General features: G+C 38.1%; 2 protein-coding genes across 3 annotated transcripts; one reads left to right on the top strand and one right to left on the bottom strand.

Annotated features, from left to right (window-relative positions):
• The first annotated feature begins 112 nt into the window (after positions 1-112).
• On the top strand, positions 113-5,110 carry LOC105049902 (amino acid transporter AVT6A). The gene is made up of 5 exons (XM_010929686.4): positions 113-1,343; positions 2,841-2,993; positions 3,128-3,331; positions 3,563-4,028; positions 4,580-5,110. The coding sequence occupies exons 1-5, from the start codon at positions 917-919 to the stop codon at positions 4,719-4,721; spliced, it is 1,392 nt and encodes a 463-aa protein (XP_010927988.1). The 5' UTR covers positions 113-916; the 3' UTR covers positions 4,722-5,110.
• Positions 5,111-9,556: 4,446 nt separating this feature from the next.
• Positions 9,557-16,623, bottom strand: LOC105049903 (heat shock protein 90-5, chloroplastic). Of its 2 annotated transcripts, XM_010929687.3 has the most exons (19): positions 16,223-16,622; positions 15,870-15,943; positions 13,953-14,078; positions 13,785-13,878; positions 13,553-13,636; positions 13,267-13,410; positions 13,073-13,189; positions 12,912-12,959; positions 12,753-12,830; positions 12,264-12,368; positions 12,023-12,163; positions 11,784-11,876; positions 11,514-11,591; positions 11,138-11,392; positions 10,941-11,043; positions 10,649-10,823; positions 10,413-10,518; positions 10,075-10,164; positions 9,557-9,987 (listed from the first exon to the last, which is right to left on the bottom strand). In XM_010929687.3, the coding sequence occupies exons 1-19, from the start codon at positions 16,493-16,495 to the stop codon at positions 9,787-9,789; spliced, it is 2,385 nt and encodes a 794-aa protein (XP_010927989.1). In that variant the 5' UTR covers positions 16,496-16,622; the 3' UTR covers positions 9,557-9,786. The 2 variants fall into 2 exon arrangements, 1 of the variants encoding a protein (XP_010927989.1); XR_832910.3 differs by lacking the exon at positions 9,557-9,987 and having other exon boundaries at positions 10,069-10,164; positions 10,636-10,823; positions 16,223-16,623.
• Positions 16,624-16,986: the final 363 nt, after the last annotated feature.

The following is a 16,986-nucleotide window of genomic DNA, read 5'->3' as shown; positions in this document are numbered from 1 at the left end:
TTTGCTTTAAATTAGAGCTCGGCGAACACGCAGCATTGTTGTCCTTTTCTGTGATTTTTTAAGAAAAGAGTTTTTTTGTATCTATTTTTACATAACCTCATCAGACATTAATTATTATCTCTCTGCTATGATTGTAGTGGACTCTCAAGCCACAGGAAATAGTATCAGATTCTGACCCCCTTCTCCCTCTCAGCCTCTCCCTTCTGCTCTCCTCCTCCCTCCCCTCTCCGTAATCCATCATCTCGTTTCAAACAGAGCTCGATCTGGGCGTCCATGGAGGTCTGAAACCAGTAAAAATCTCGTCTTTCCTTCCCCAGGTTGATAGAATTATCGTCAATCGGCGTTTTCCCACCGGGTTCCGGGTCAAATCCGATGTAAGAACGGTCAGAAACTTGAACGACACGCCTTGTTTATAGATCGGAGAAGAGGAAGGAAGGCTGTTGCTTTCTTCTTCTTCCTTCTTCTTTGAAGATTTTTTTTTTTTTCAAAAATTTTTTGTTTTGCTACATTAGCTTCGGATATTTTAAGATAGGTTGTTTTAGGAGTGCAAAGTCTTCGTGTTTTTTTGGGAGATTTTTGGTTTTATTCAGCTGATTTTACCTTCAAAATCTCCAAACTCGTTACCATCCCCCCTCCAATTAAATTCGAGATCGATAAAGTCACAAACTTCTCGGAATTTTAGTCTGCGACTCCGCATAGATCAAAACTCTTCAGCTTTCAGCCCAAAAATATCCTCACATCCATTTTGATTGGGAAACATCTGGCTGGTTTGGATTTAGATCTTAATTCCAGCAAGTGATCTTTCTGAGCTTTTCCGTTATATTCCTTGCTTCCTAGAATCTTTAGTTAACTTCAGAAGTTGGATTCCGATCATTTGAATCTAAAACCGCACGATTGCACTTTGAAGTAAATAAAGATGACCATCGGAAGCTTTTCCCCGGCCGAACACAAGGGAAGAGGAAAGAACAAAGAGATTCTTGACGAGAATGCTCCTCTTCTACCAACCCAACACGAGGTAAATGGAGGATTTGATGAGTTTAATGGAGCATCTTTTGCTGGGGCTGTGTTCAACCTATCCACGACCATTGTGGGAGCTGGAATCATGGCCCTCCCTGCCACCATGAAAGTCTTAGGCCTGGTGCCTGGAATTGTCCTCATCATATTCTTTGCTTTCCTCACCGAGGCCTCGATCGATATGTTGATCAGGTTCAGCCGGGCAGGGAAAACGATCTCCTATGCAGGAGTTATGGGGGATGCATTTGGAAAAATTGGGAAGATGCTGCTTCAGATCTGTGTGGTCATAAATAATATCGGCGTGATGATCGTCTACATGATAATTATTGGTATGGTATCTAACTAATGAAGGCATGCTCTGTTTCTTTCCGTTCTGTCCTGCATATAATCATCACTGGTTGTTTGTGTGATCTATAAATTCACACTGAGATGCTCTATGTTATTTGTATTTTATCCAAAATAGTTCGCATATCATTGTATGATATATCAAGTGCTCAAAGAAGTTCATAAAAAACTAGTTATTTATACTGAAATGGGGTAGTGAATGCAATCTTCATGATTTGGATGCTGTTGTTGTTGTAGCAGATGAAAAATAAATGTGTATTTATTCAGCATGTTTGATCAGAAAATCCATCATTTTGCATATCTTTGGTAACTTATTCAAATATCACTTGTTGTAAGTTTCCTTGCTATTAAGCTTGCCTGCAGTCCCGTGATTGGAAGATGAATGAGTCATACATGCATATTATGTTTTTTGTATGTTAGCACCTCTTTATGTCATAGAAAACTCGCTTCTTGTTTAATCCCTTAAAAGTCTCAGTGATCGTTGAGAAGCAATGTTATCTTCTAAACCAACATGCCAGTTGTTTAGAATGATCATGAGACTTATAGGAATTTGCTGGAATTTGCTGCTATTATGTAATGTCTTGAAACACTTGTAACATATCTTGCTCCAAGTGAGACAATCTTTTCCATCATTTGCTACAAGCAATGTTTGGTTATTGCGTTGAGCATGTAGCTTTTCTAATGTTCCTTCTCAAATTGCATTGTTTAAGAGAGCAAAAGGGCATATTACTCGAATTACATCATATTGTTTAAGATGGCTTTTGCTTGATACAATGGGGAAGTATCTAATGATTCTAACTTTAAGGTGGCGTTTGGTGCATTATATAGGTAATGTTGCTATAGTAATGTGATTGCAGAGGGCATGTGATTATCTGATAAAATTACAGGAAATCTTATATTGCAGTGTTTGGTATGTGCAGTAATGCTATTGTAAAATTATAGGGAATCCTACATTGCAGTGTTTGGTATACAATTTAGATTACATGGAATATAAGCTATTTTTTTTCAAAATATCTCTATCCTTGCTTATTGATTATTGTTTATTTTCTAGAGGGACAACTTAATTTTGAGACCAACTATTTTTTGTGACATCATCCATTATATTTTCTTTTCTATTTTCACCAACTAAGACTATCCATAATTTATTTTGATTTATTTTGATGGGGGTATTTTGGTTCTAAAGTTATCTTGTTGCAAAATTATAAGAGTATAAGATTACATGTAAACACATAGCCACCTCCCCTAGGCAATCAGATTACTTCTTTTTGAGGTAATGCTGCATTACATGTAATGCAGCATTATCTGTGAAAGTAACGAAATAAATAGTGTAATCTGATTACCTATTGCAAAATTACATGTAATCCTATCAGGATTACATGCTACCAAACGCCACTTAAGGGTTATATTTTTTTCTGAAAAGATGAAGTATTTAATGATTCTAACTTTAAGGATTACATTTTTTGTTTTCCCCCCTTGAAAAGGTGACGTGGTTTCCGGAACATCTTCTGGTGGAGTTCACCATTCTGGCATTTTGGAAGGATGGTTTGGGGATCACTGGTGGAATGGTCGCTTTTTCGTTCTCCTGGTCACTACTCTTGTAATTTTTGCTCCATTGGCATGTTTCAAGCATATAGGTAAGTGTGGATTGGCTACTTGAATCATTGCATGTATCTTCTAGATGAAATCGCCTCTCCAAAGAAATCAACTATTTTGTGCTATCCTTTATTCAATTAGACTGATATCGAGAATTCTGACACCTCTCTTGCAGATTCATTAAGATTCACATCTGCTTTATCAGTTGCACTAGCAGTAGTTTTTGTTGTAATTACTGCTGGGATAGCTATCGTAAAATTGCTGAGCGGAACCATTTCCATGCCCAAGTTGTTTCCAGATATACCTAATCTGGTATCTATTTGGAACCTCTTCACAGTGGTCCCTGTTCTCGTAACTGCATATATCTGCCATTACAATGGTATGGACACTCTAAATATTGTATTTGCTACTTTACAGTGTCTCTATTTTGTAAGGATACGTTTGCCTGCTTTAAGAAAAGTTAGGTTCCTTTTGCTACTATTAAAACTTAAAATGTTTGTTGTTCCATATTAACTGGCATGTTTATTAGTTACCAAGGTCCAAAGATATTCCAGAAGGAAATGGATACTAATTCAAATAAGCTAAAGTGAATAATTTTATAATTCTGCAGTTCACACCATAGACAATGAGCTTGAAGACTCCTCCCAGATCAAGCCCATTGTACAGACATCACTGGCGCTCTGCTCTACTGTCTACATTACAACAAGCTTCTTCGGTTTCCTCCTCTTTGGTGAATCCACTCTTGATGACGTGCTCGCCAACTTCGACTCCAACCTTGGTATCCCATACAGCTCTGTGCTCAATGATGCTGTCCGAGTGAGCTATGCCATCCACCTTATGCTTGTATTCCCCATCATCTTCCATGCACTCCGGCTCAACTTGGATGGCCTTCTCTTTCCTTCAGCAAGGCCTTTGGCTTCTGACAATCGGAGGTTTGCACTAATTTCAGTGGTGCTTCTCTTGGTTATTTTCGTGGCAGCAAATTTCATTCCCAGCATTTGGGATGCCTTTCAATTTACTGGTGCAACAGCCGCTGTCTGCATTGGATTTATCTTCCCTGCTGCCATTACCCTCAGGTGAGTTATGATTTATAATCATGACCATATGCTTTATCACGGAATAATCTGATGATGTAAACTAGCTATGGTTCAATTGGACTAGAGTGATTCTAGCTGGTTTGCTTAAGTAAAAAGTTTGCAATATAGGAAGGACGGAGACCAAATGAATCCTTAGCTCTGAAAATTATAATGGCACCATATTTTGCCATATATGAATTATATCACTGTTTCTAGTCTTCAGTAATGTATGGTGGCTTGTTTCTGGATCATTACAAATGCTATATTGCTTTATGGCTCTTGCAGTAACCTTGTAGCTTTCAAGTTCAATGTGTACACAGAAACACCATGCACAAAATGTGCATATTTATCTATTCATATATATGCACATTAGACCTTATAAGCATGTTCTGCACCAGATCTTGAGACATAAACATGCACACGTACAGATGCATATGTATTGTTTTGCACTCTAAATCTTTGATGCTTGGTAGTTTAGTTTCTTTACATTGTTCAGCTAATATCTGAGTTTCAAAAGTTTTACATACGGTATTTTTGTTGTCTTATTTCAGGGATTCCCATGGTATAGCGACCAAGTGGGATAAGATCTTATCTGTTTTCATGATTGTCCTTGCTGTGCTGTCAAATGCAATAGCTATATACAGTGATGCCTACTCGCTCTTCCATAAGGAAAAGGCCTCGCCTCAGTCTTAAGCTCTGTGATCCTCGGTATTAAGGAAGTACAACAGTGGTGTCTCATGTCTGCTGTGAATATGTAGGTTGGTAAAATTGGTTAATAGAGCACCAACCTGTGCAGGCATGATCAAAGTTTGTTCTGTTCGATAATTTAAAGCAACCCGACATAATTTGAGCCACATGCTTTGAACGATATGCACACATCTATGTGGAGAGATTCATGTATCAGAGGTTATTGCACAATATGCCGTTGTTACGAAGGGTGAAATTGGAGTTGCGAGTTGTAAATTATTGAATCGGTTGTAAGTCGGTCAATCTGTATACTTGAACCATGCCTTTTCCTTGGCTGTGTAGGCTCCTGTTTTGTGTGTTACAAAATATTCGGTGCAAAATTGTTTTGTCAATAATTTCAGTGTGATATGATTTGCTCAAAGCAAAGTTTCTTGACATAATTAAAATTGCAATGAGGTATTTTTTGATATGACAATTTGAGAAGCTCATGGAAATTCCACCTTTCATGTTGCGATGCCCAAATCGAAAAGGGAATGATGCCTGCTGGATGATGAGAGAAGGAAGCTGGAGGTGGACTGCATGCCTGTGTTGGTTGGAAAAGAATGTCGATTCTCCCTTCTCTGCCAATGGAGGGGAACTTAGTGAAGGGAAAGATTGCCGAAAGCTCTCTAACAACTGCAAAACAGAGGAAAGCATCAGAGTTATCTAGCCATGTGTACTGCAAGAATTGTCGAACTAATCATGTTAATAGGCAGCTGAACCTTGGTAAATCCACTGTCAAATTTCTGGGTTTTTACATATAAATAGTTTTGAGAGAGAAGAGTGGACCCTGTCTATCAAATTCATTGTTTACCTGTAAACATAACAAGGAGAAACATATTAATCAGTTAGAGGTTGCACTGTTAAAAAACTAATGTAGAATCAGTTGTGAGGAAGTAAGAATAAAGAGATACTGAATTAGAGTATAAATAAGTTCTAATCCAAAATGACACACAGCTTGCGCTTCAGCATCATTTGTGGTACCGCTCAGCTTTAAGCCATGCTGGGAGCGCAACACAAATTCCTATTAACTAATCGAAGACCCGTATGTTGGACAGGATCGAATGCATAAAAATAATTTTTTAAATATTACTATATTTTTATTATTATTCAAATTATTATTAATAATATTAATATTTAAAAATAATATTTTTATTATTATTTTAAAAAATAATCTTTTAAAATAATATTTTGTTATAAATTTTTTGAAATTAATTTTTTAAAAATAATATATTATTATACAAATAGTATTTTTAAATTAATAATAAAAATATTATTTTTAAAATAATATTTTTATTATTATTTTAGAATTAATATCTTTTTTTTGCTTCAAATTATTATTAATAATAAAATAATAATATTTTTTTCTTTTTCCATCCTCTCTCGAAATATTTTTTTTTTTCTTTTTCCTTCTTTCTGCCGCCCCCGCCCCCATAGCATAAGACCCAAGTCACGACCATCCGTGCTGCCCCCGCTGCGGTCTCGCTCCATCGCCGTCTATGCCGGATGCATGAAAATAATTTTTCTGATGTTGTTGTGTTTTTGTTATTATTCAAATTATTATTAATAATAAATTAAAATTTTAAAAATAATATATTTATTATTATTTAAAAAATAATATTTTTTGAAATAATATTTTATTATTAATTTTTTGAAATAATTTTTTTAAAAATAATATGTTATTATTATTAATAATATTTTTAAAATAATATTTTGAAAAAATAATATTTTTATTATTATTTTAAAATTAATATTTTTCTTTTGGCTTTAAATTATTATTAATAATAAAATAATAATATTTTTTTTACTTTTTTTCTTTTTTCTGCCCTCCCCAATTTTTTTTAAAATTAATACCCTAAAAAAATAATATTTTAAATTATTATTAGTAATAAAATAATAATATTTTTTTCTTCTTCCCTCAAATATTTTTTTTTTCTTTTCCCCCCTTCCCTTTCCTTCCTCCTGCCCTCCTCTTTTCCAAATATTTTTTTAAATTAATATCCTAAAAAATAATATTTTAAATTATTATTAGTAATAAAATAATAATAATTTTTTTTTCTTTTTTCCTCCCCCTTCCCAAATTTTTTTTCTTTCTTTTTTTTCTTTTTTCCTCCTTTCCTTTCCCTTCCTCCCACCGTCTCCCCCCCACCCCCTGCCCCACCGCATCCCTCCGCTTCAGCACCACCAATCCCCCTCCCCTCCCCTCTGCGGCTTTGCCCCGTCACCATCTCCTCCTATTCCCTCCCTCGACCCCGGCGAACTCGAGCCCCCGCAGCTCCGTGCGAGTATCGACGACTGCCCCTCCCCTCCCCCAGCTCTGGTGCCACCAACTCGATCCGGCCGCACTGTCATCCGCACCGCACCCGCCATCCGCACCGTATCCGGCTCCATGCGACCACCAAACCTCCTCCTCTCCCCTCCTCTGGCTCCGATGCCACCAACCCCCCTCCCCTCTACGGTCTCGTCCTATCGCCGTCCCCTCCTATTCCCTAAAAAGCTTGGATCCCCAACCATTGCCGCTCTCTTGGCCAACTTTTTTTCTTCGATGCCTTGAATTTTTGCTTCCGACGAGTCAAGCGGCCATCCTTGCTGCTGTTCGAAAGGAACGGATCGAAGGCCGATCAAAGAGAGAGGTTGCGGTCATCGTCGGAGCTGTCACTGGTGAGAAGGTCGAAGGATACATTTCGTCCGCCGGATTTGATGGACATGGGCAGAGGAATCCGATAGAATTCGATCAAAAGGAGAAGGGGATGGATGTCCAGAGGGCTCGAGAAGCTTCGAAGAAAAAAAAATTGAAAAGGAGGAAGGTGACTGTGCCTTTGGGAGATCGGAAGGGCGGGCCGACGCTGATGACGATGGGGAGGAAAGTGATGGTGGAGAACAGTGGGAGGTGACGGCAAGAAGAGCGAGGAGGAGATGGAAAAAAGAAAGTCAGGAGGGGTCGGAAAGCTTCGTAAGAAAAAAAAGTTTATGGGGAAGTCGGAGCTCAACACGTGGTGCATTGGGAGGGTTTTGACTTTCTAAGTTGGCAGCACTACAATACTCCTCTATAGAGTATATTATTATTATTATTATTATATATATATATATATATATATATATATATATATATATATATATATATATATGATAAGTGTACAAATCCATTTGCATCAACTTTGTGCATGAACCCTGAAGTCCAACCGTTGTGGAGATTATCTGTCTTTTGACCCAACCTTTTTCTCCTCGAATTATAATCGAGCACCCACCAACGAGGAGGCCTCGAAAACCAAAGAGTGATCCAAGGAATCACAGTGAAGCAACCATATTTCATTGGTTTTGGCTCCTATCCAACCTCCTAATCAGACATCTACTGACCCTAAGGATAAAATCCTCCCGACGACAAAGAACATAGCTCGATGAACCTATGCTAGGGTCGATTCAAAGTAGCACCTCGACTTTGCACTGACCTCAGAACATCGGACCATTTATTCGCATGAAAGATTCTGCGAATCTCCCAGTGAAATATGGGCATGATCTGCATCTGATACCTACAACTAATAACCCTGACCCTTAGGTTAGTGGGTAGATTGCTTATCCCAATGACCTATCAGATTATGATCTATTAGCCTAAGGGATTATAAGCCAAATAGCCTATTGGATTTCGATGGGATAGTTTATCGAACCATCTCTATATAAAGAGATAATAAGGGGATTCCAGGCAAGCTTAATCTTAGAACAACTCTTTAGTGCTCTTGTTCTCTCATTCTCTTCCGGTATTGTTCTCAAATTCTGACTGACTTAAGCATTTTCAATATTGTTCTCACTGACTGACTTGAACATTGAAAGAATCTTTGTTGAAAAAATTTATGAGTGTAGACTTCTCTTATAGATTCCTTTTTGGCATTTTGATTCTCAGACGATGCCCAACCTCAACCGCATCCACTTCCATCCGGAGCCCTGCAGCAACACCAATCACAATATATTTCCCTCCAACTAGTCAGTGGGGCTAACCACCCCCTACATGCAACTAGAAATTCATATCATTATATTAAAAATCTCTTTCATTTGTGAAATTTATGATAGGAAAAGGTGGCTTCAAATTTTTTTATTAAAAGCAAATCTTAATGTTTAGGTATTGACTTATACAATGCCTTCTACAGAATAATTTTTTGAGTAACCAAGCAATTGAAAATAATATTTTATAATAAAAAACAATATGACATTTTAAAAAAAAAGATAAAACTAATATTTGTATTCGTTAATAGATTAAATATTGCCCGTTGTAGGTCCAGACCAAATAAGAACATCATCTTTAATCCATCGAATCCAGGACAACTAGTACTTGAGATAACAGAGATTGAGCGGGAAGCTAGGAAGAAAGAAGCATCCATCGAGAACATGGCGGCAACCTTCGAGATTTCCGACGGCTGGCGAAGGACTAGGAACAGGAATTTTAGAGAGAGAGAGAGAGAGAGAGAGAGAGAGAGAGAGGTGAGGGGAAGAGAGGGTGAAAGATGAGAGAGAGGAGCTGGGAAAATCTCGACGAAAGAAGGCTGGAGAAAAGGCCTTGAGATGGGACGTGGCATATCCCCTAAAGTAAACAAACAGCCGTGATCCAAACCTGAGCTGCCGAGGGGTACCAACTCGGTTGCTGAAGTAAGAATATCTCCCGGGAGCGGGCGCATGACCCATTAAACCGTCCCGGTGCAACAGAACAGCTGAGCTCTATCGATTTCTGTTACACCTATTTAGTCATACTGAAAAGCTTTGGAGCTCCGAAGCATCAGCTCCGATAAAAAGGGCTTTGCAACACACCATAATTTCCGAACTGGCATAAATAACTTCTCTTCACCTTTTTTTCTCATTGTTCGCGAACGAGAAACTTTACAAAAGCCTCCAAAATTTGAAGCGCAAAGGCCTATATAAGAATGCCAGATGGTTTTTAAGTTCAGATGGTTTTTAAGTTCAATCACTTCAACTCGATGAACTCGACTTCAGGCAGCAAAATTTGATGCCCAACTCACGTTTAAAGAATTGATACTAAAAATGATCAATCCTTCCATGGATCACTCTCTGTGCGCACCTCCGAAGGTTCAACCACCTCTGCCTCGGTCGTTTCACCAGAGCCTGCTTCAGTACTTACTTCAGCTTCTTCTGCTGCTGCTTCAGATTCCAGTCTTCCCCATCTTCCACCAAGGGCAATCGCCATCATCTCATAAATCTTGCTCCCCAACTCAGCGGGGCTGTCAGGCTGGAGGAAGAAAAACAGGTACAATGAAAATGGGTTAACAGTCTGCGATGAAACCACAAAGAAGGTCGAGGGATTTGATCGACTTACCGTGTATCCACTTGAGATTAATGCAGTATCATACAATAAATCGATTGCTCTTTTAGCTTCATCATTGCTCGGGTCATTCTTGCAAGCAGCCTGCAAATAATCTATATTAGACTAACAGAGAAGGGCTTTCCTAAAGCAGGCAACAATACGGACAAATTTCAGCTGATGATAAACACATTCAGAACAAGTATCTGTCTCCCTGCTCCAATGTTCATTGATAAAGCAGACAACCCATATAGCACATGAGATCTTAAACCATGTTTTGTGTGTATAACCAGGCCAAAGAAATATACTTAAGCAATCAAAAAGCAAATAAATTTAGTCAAAAACAATCTTACACTCAAGTCTTTGACGATGGGATGATCCGGATTGATTTCCAAAATTCTTCTTCCTCTCATGAATTCTAAGCTTGATGTGTCACCAAGAGTTTGTGCTCTCATGAGCCTATAAACCACAAGTACATATATATCAAAAATTGGAAGAACCTTAAAAACATGTACCAAAAGACAGAATCAATACATGATTAGATAACCACAAAATGAAGAATTTACAATTTTGTACTTTTTGAGTACACCTTTCCATGTTTGCGGACCATCCAAATTTGCCAGAGACAAGAACACATGGTGAAGAACTTAGTCGCTTTGACACTTGGACTTTAGCTACCTTATCACCAAGTTGTTGCTTTATCCAATCACATAAAAGATTGTACTCCTGCTTGTTTTCTCTTTCTTGTACCTCGTCCTCATCACCTAAATCAGAACTTAAATGATCAGCAGATGCACATTCATCAACCAGACAACTTTAAATGAGAGGATGCAAACTGTATGTTCCAATTAATAATTTGCAAGGTATTTCACGACACTCACCCAATTCTAGATCTTCCTTACTGATATCAACAAACTTTTTCTCTTTGTAGGTCTGTAGGTTCTGAATAGCAACCTCATCAATGGGCTCTACCAGATACAGAACCTAAGGAAGCAAAAATGCAACAGGGAATCATTATTAAACAAAAATAAGTGATTCAACAACAATTGCTCAGTAGTTAACCCATCTGGGTGCTCACTTCCATATCTTTCTGGACCAGCTTCTCTAAGAATGGTGCCGTTTTAGCACTCTTCAAGCTGTCTGTGGCCAAGTAATAGATAGCCTTCTGGTTCTCAGCCATGTTCTCCACATATTGATCCAAGCTTATCATATCTTCCTCACTTTTGGAAGAATAGAAGCGCAACAAAGAAGCAAGGCGCTTGTGATTTCCTGAGTCCTCAATGCACCCTAGTTTGATAAGCCTTCCAAAGTTCTCCCAGAACTTCTTGTAATCCTGCAAGAGATTGATAATTAATTTTAATAACAGTCTCATATTGTACAATGAAAGCCTTCCTTAATTCTTCCAAAAGAGAGAATGAGAAGAGAAGAGAAAGCTCAATGCAGGCACTTCCCACCTCCTTGTTTTCGCTTTCAGAGATTTCTTGGATCATATCAAATGTTTTCCTGACAAGCCTTTTCCGCATAATTCTCACCTGTCAATATAAAATATGTACATTCTTTTAAACATTGTCAAGCTGAATGGAGATTAAAATACTTAAAAGCCAAAACAAAGACATATAAAGGATGCACTTATACATCGCTTAGATTCATAATAAGCCTAATAACCTAAGATTTACCGCATGTACATCAAACATTTTATGTGATATAAACATCAGATGACTTACAATTCGACTTTCTTGAAGAATCTCACGAGAAACATTGAGAGGAAGATCATTCGAATCCACTACACCCTTCACAAAGCTCAAGTAACGAGGGAACTGCATTTGGAAAACTGAGTTCAGCAACTAATTCAACTCAAGATATAAACATGCAGGTTATGAATTAATATGCAAGTGATCAGAAAATATATATGATTAAACTAACAATTTACTCAGTGTTGCATTTCCTATATGGTGTTACATACCAGCTCGCCATCAAAATCATCTGAAATAAATACACGTTTGACATATAAGCGAATATTCTTTGTCTTGGGATTTATCACATCTTCATTGTTAAGAGGCGCCATTCCTGGTATGTAAAGAACACTTCTGAATTCCACCTCCCCCTGTTACGTAATGAACCAAGTCAATTTCACAATAATCATCTCCAAAAGAATTGCCTAGCTAATTTATGACTCAGCCTAGTCAACTTTCAGTATTGCTCACCTCTGTGGTGAAGTGGGTGTATCCAAGAGGATCCAAGAATTCATTAAATGTCTTCTTATAAAATTCGTTGTATTCATCTTTCTGAACTTCTTTCGGATTTCGCATCTGCAAACCAGCAAAAGGAATAATAAACCAGCTTTAATTTTAGCTAATTAAGGAGACAGATGTCAGCAGAGACACAGATCTGGATCAAACGATACAGTCAACAGAAAGCCAGAAATTGATCAGAATTTAGAAATGGTGAAAGTTAATGGGAAAATATGTCTACGATACTATTGATTTTCATCGAATATTTTGGAACAAAGGATTAGAGTGCGGGCCTTGACACAAATGATAAGGATACTCTATTGTGACTTGGGTGTCACGAGTTTAAAACCTGGAAACAGCCTCCATGAGGGGATAAGGCTGTGTATATCTGACCCTCCCAATAGGAGCCTCATGTACTCAGACACCTTTTTTTTATTTTGAAGCAAATTATTGAAAACTTACCCATATAGGCTTTATTTCATTTGCCAGTTCCCAGTCCCAATACTTCTTGGTAACAGTTTTCTTCTTCTTTTTTTCACCCTACCGACAAGCAGGGAATAAGTCAGCCCCATTATGTGACAGTAATTACAAAAACAATTGTCCATCCAATACATTAGTTACCTCTGGCTTTGCTTCTTCGCCCTCTTTTGGAGGTTCCTCTTCTTCCACCTATCAACAAATATAAAAAATTGAAAGAAGTTAATGGTGCACAACAATGAAGTTAAATAAAATTAAAAGAGGGGTCAACACAAGAAATTGGCATGCCCAGACTTTATTCTCACCTCTACAGTTCTTGATTTCTCCAGCCACATGTATATGGGGAAGGACACAAATTGTGAGTAGTTCTTGACCAATCCCTGGATCTTGATGGGCTCCGCAAATTCAAACTTATCATCTGGCTGATGAAGTAAGAAAAGAATAAGAGACCTATTGAGGAGATCTACACCCACATACAAGAATACTGAAGTTGCCATACTCGAAGATAGAGGGTAATTTGGGTTCCACGGCGTAGTAACTTCTCAGGATCAGTCTCTTCTCGTATCACATAAGAGCTACTGTCAGCCACTGCTTCCCAGACATACTGCTTATCTGATTTTGGACTCTTAGTGGACACAACAACCTATTTTACAATGGAATTGTATTTCAAAAATAAAAGACCAGTATTATAACAACATCACAAAAAAGTAAGAAACACATTATTGCTGTAAATCTGCAAGGTCAACTGCAAATCAAATATTATTCAGCAAAGAGAAGTTCTAAACCTTGTCTGCAACAAGGAAAGCCGAATAGAATCCAACACCAAACTGACCAATTAAGCCATTGTCTGCCCCAACATCTTTGTTCTCCTACACATATCAAGATATTATATTAGTGATATAAAGATTGATGCAATAGTCAGCTAGGTCTACACATTACAAAAGTAACAAAAAAGCAGCATACTATGATATCGATGTTATAATGTAAAGTTAAATGTCATAAAGAACAGAATAGTACCTTGAGAGCCTTTAAGAATTTGGAAGTTCCACTCTGAGCAATGGTCCCAAGGCAGTCAATAAGCTCTTCTTTGGTCATTCCAATACCAGTGTCACTGAAATCTCAAACACTTTAAATATATATATTCAAATTAGAAGAAAAGATAAGTAAGGGTCTTTAGTAACCTACAAGATTGTAATTGTCCCATTATCTGGATCAGGCTTAATGCGTATCTCCAACTCGCCACCATCGCCAAGTAGAGAAGGATCAGTCACACTTAAAAATCTCAACTTATCCAGTGCATCGCTTGCATTACTGTAAGAGATGACATCAGTCAGCGGTAGTATTCAACAGTGCAAAAGTATTTTATGTAGGACCTGCCAAAGAAGAAATTCTCATCTACAGCAAGAAAATGAAGTGCTATTACACATCCTATAAAAGATAAACCGAGTATAAGATCATAACAGCAGTATTTACTAGATTTGTGCAAGGATTACGATGTGTGTTGGGTGTTGGATTTGAGACAGGCAAAGGGAAATTCATCCATACAGAAACATCATGAACATGTAAATGTCAAAAATATAGACACAGAAATAAATAGCCCACCTGTCTAGAAACTGCACTCGGCCAGAAATACTAGAACACAGAAAATAGAATGTCTTGAGCCAGTTCCATAAAGGTGAGGCATGTTGGTTTAACATGGATTCCTAGGAATGTTTAGAATTTAGAGCATAATCCATGACATCTTTTAAGCCTGCAAAAACTGGAGAAATGCTTATACCTTCATGAACAATGCTACAAGGATCTAGCCGGTGGGGTTGTTTACTGCAAAGATTTTAGGATTTTAGAGGTGCGTGCCCATATTAGAACAAAATGTGCATGAATAGATATGGTACCAGTATCTGAGATCATGCAGATTTACAAGGGCACCCTTGTAGGAGCTTATGCTACCTGTTTATCAGCCATTACTATCATCTTAGTAAGTTACTTGCAGTCTTTCATGCTCCTATGATCACCTTCTACAGGGTAATTTCTAAATACTGGCAATCTACTAAACAAACCTCTGTTGGTTTAAGCATTTAGAGATGGGCAAACTACGATCTTCACCGTTTCTAGTCTATTGCAGAGTTATTACTTAAATAGTGCATAATACATCTCCCTGGTGCTGGAATTTGTATTTACAAGAATTTTTGGATGCAAACCTCTACCAGTTTGGTTAAACCCATAACATCTTACAGGCTGATATTCCATCCTTCCTCAACGAACTAATAAAATTCATAGCATTGTTTTGATCCCTTAATAGTCATTATTCCATTTTAGCATGTCTCATAGCACTGTTTGTCTTTTAAGAAAGCTAATTTGATTTGTCATTAACTTGTATTACAAATTTGTGAACATTCAATATGCCAACAAGATTTTACACTAGCTGTTATGTTGCATGAGATGATATAATTTTTTTTCCTTGTGCAGTTTTGACCATCCAAATAACAATAGCTAGTATTCAGAAGAGAATTTTAACACATTGTTAACTGACAAGTGGGTGGTAGTTACCCATGCCATTAACATTACAGGAATTTATGATCTGCAAAAGATTGCCCACCACAAGATCGCACTCAATATAATTTTCTTCTAAACGAATAAAAAAAAAAGATAGAAAAGAAAACTGTCATCAAGAATATATAATTCACACTGCATTTCAACCCTCTAAAGCCATCACATTGCTTGCATATGCAGACAGGAAACATAGAAACAATCATTTATTTGACTAATTCATCTGCACCAGTAAGTATTCAAATTTTCACTGCATATTTTAGAAATGAAATAGACATTTACGAAATTCTTTAAAAATGCGAGAAATAGATAAAGAACCAGTTCAAAATTATAGAGTAATCTAGCTTCTTGAAATCCAACTATGTAACAAACTACCGGGAATACTCATTGACTGGCTTAGGACTACTTGACGCAAAAGACGCACAGATATATAACGAATGATGCTGGGCCAACGCAAGTACAAAAATCAGATGAATGAAACCATACATTGCCCATGATCATCCATGCCATATCTATGAAATACAACAAATACAACTGCAATTATCGATTACCAACCTTACAAGCTCGCGAAGAAATACTTCTTTGTGGCTGTACAAACTATGAACTATCAAATCCATGAGGCGGCTGACCTACAACCACAATAAGCGGAACCAGCCGCTTGTCAAAAAATAGCATTGCGTGATAACAAGAGCTCGGCATGAACAGATAAGTTGGATTTCTTCGAGAAAAAGGCCAAAACTTTTTCATTTGACAATAGAAAATGTACAGATGGAGAGAAGATGTAAACAAGATAAACCCGTCCTGCAGAAGCAAAAGACCAAGAGGGAATCCACCAAAACTCTCACCAATCAAACTTATCTAACAACATGCAGAAATATGAAAAATTAGACAACTAAACCAAACCGCACCTCAGCCTGGTACTCAAACTTCTCGCCAGACGCCTCCTCCGCTTCCTTCTCCGCAACCGCCGCCTCGCATCGGACCACCATTCGACTCTCCCTCTTCTCCAGTTTCCATCTCAGGCCAGCACAAGGAAACCCCTTCCGTGGGAGAAGGGATTGGGGCAAAAGCGAACTTCTAGAGGGCACTGCTCTCCGGCCATTGGAGACCAAGGGGGAAGACGAGAGACCGAAGGCCGAGACGGAGCAGGTGCCCAGGCTCCGGCTTAACCTGGAAGCCATGGATGCCGTGGCGACTGCGAAACCCTGGAATTCTGGAAAGGGGCGGAGTCGATACCCCAGATGTGTGGAGAGAAGCAGATATGGTTAGGTTTTAGATATTCGGGTTGGGAGCACCAAAACCAGAGATGGAAGGGTTTAACAGGGCAAGAACGGAGAGAAGGGCAAATGTACGATACCATTTCCAAATCCACCGTATATAAATTTATATGCGAGAGTCCGATCTGCCGTTACCTTTGATACGTAACATGATCTGGTCCGTCGATATATCCATTACAACATTGTTCAATTATTCGGACGGAAATTTCTACGCGCATAAACGGTAGCCAGACTTAGACGGTCGCACAACGGTTAGCCAGCACAATGGGGTGCTCCATAACTTTTAAAGCGGTCACCCCCATCGCATGAACTAATCAAAATCAAGGCTCCTAGTGACCAGGCAACTAGGGTTCAGTTAAGTCAAGCTGGATCTAACTTCAGTTCCATTAAGGCTG

The sequence above is a fragment of the Elaeis guineensis genome, chromosome 8 (genome assembly GCF_000442705.2).
Source record: "Elaeis guineensis isolate ETL-2024a chromosome 8, EG11, whole genome shotgun sequence".
Lineage (NCBI taxonomy): Eukaryota > Viridiplantae > Streptophyta > Magnoliopsida > Arecales > Arecaceae > Elaeis > Elaeis guineensis.
The sequence above is the reverse complement of the archived record's forward strand: the minus strand, read 5'-3'. Positions and strand labels throughout refer to the sequence as shown.

Bases quoted from the DNA above. Each gene is read 5' to 3' on its own strand.
- LOC105049902 (XM_010929686.4), top strand. From the start codon at position 917: ATGACCATCGGAAGCTTTTCCCCGGCCGAACACAAGGGAAGAGGAAAG. The intron at 2,994-3,127 runs GTAAGTGTGGAT...CCTCTCTTGCAG, and splicing joins GGCATGTTTCAAGCATATAG to ATTCATTAAGATTCACATCT. The intron at 3,332-3,562 runs GTATGGACACTC...ATAATTCTGCAG, and splicing joins ATATATCTGCCATTACAATG to TTCACACCATAGACAATGAG.
- LOC105049903 (XM_010929687.3), bottom strand. From the start codon at position 16,495: ATGGCTTCCAGGTTAAGCCGGAGCCTGGGCACCTGCTCCGTCTCGGCC. The intron at 13,190-13,266 runs GTATGGCAACTT...TTACTTCATCAG, and splicing joins AAATTACCCTCTATCTTCGA to CCAGATGATAAGTTTGAATT. The intron at 10,519-10,648 runs GTGTACTCAAAA...TGTGGTTTATAG, and splicing joins TGGTCCGCAAACATGGAAAG to GCTCATGAGAGCACAAACTC.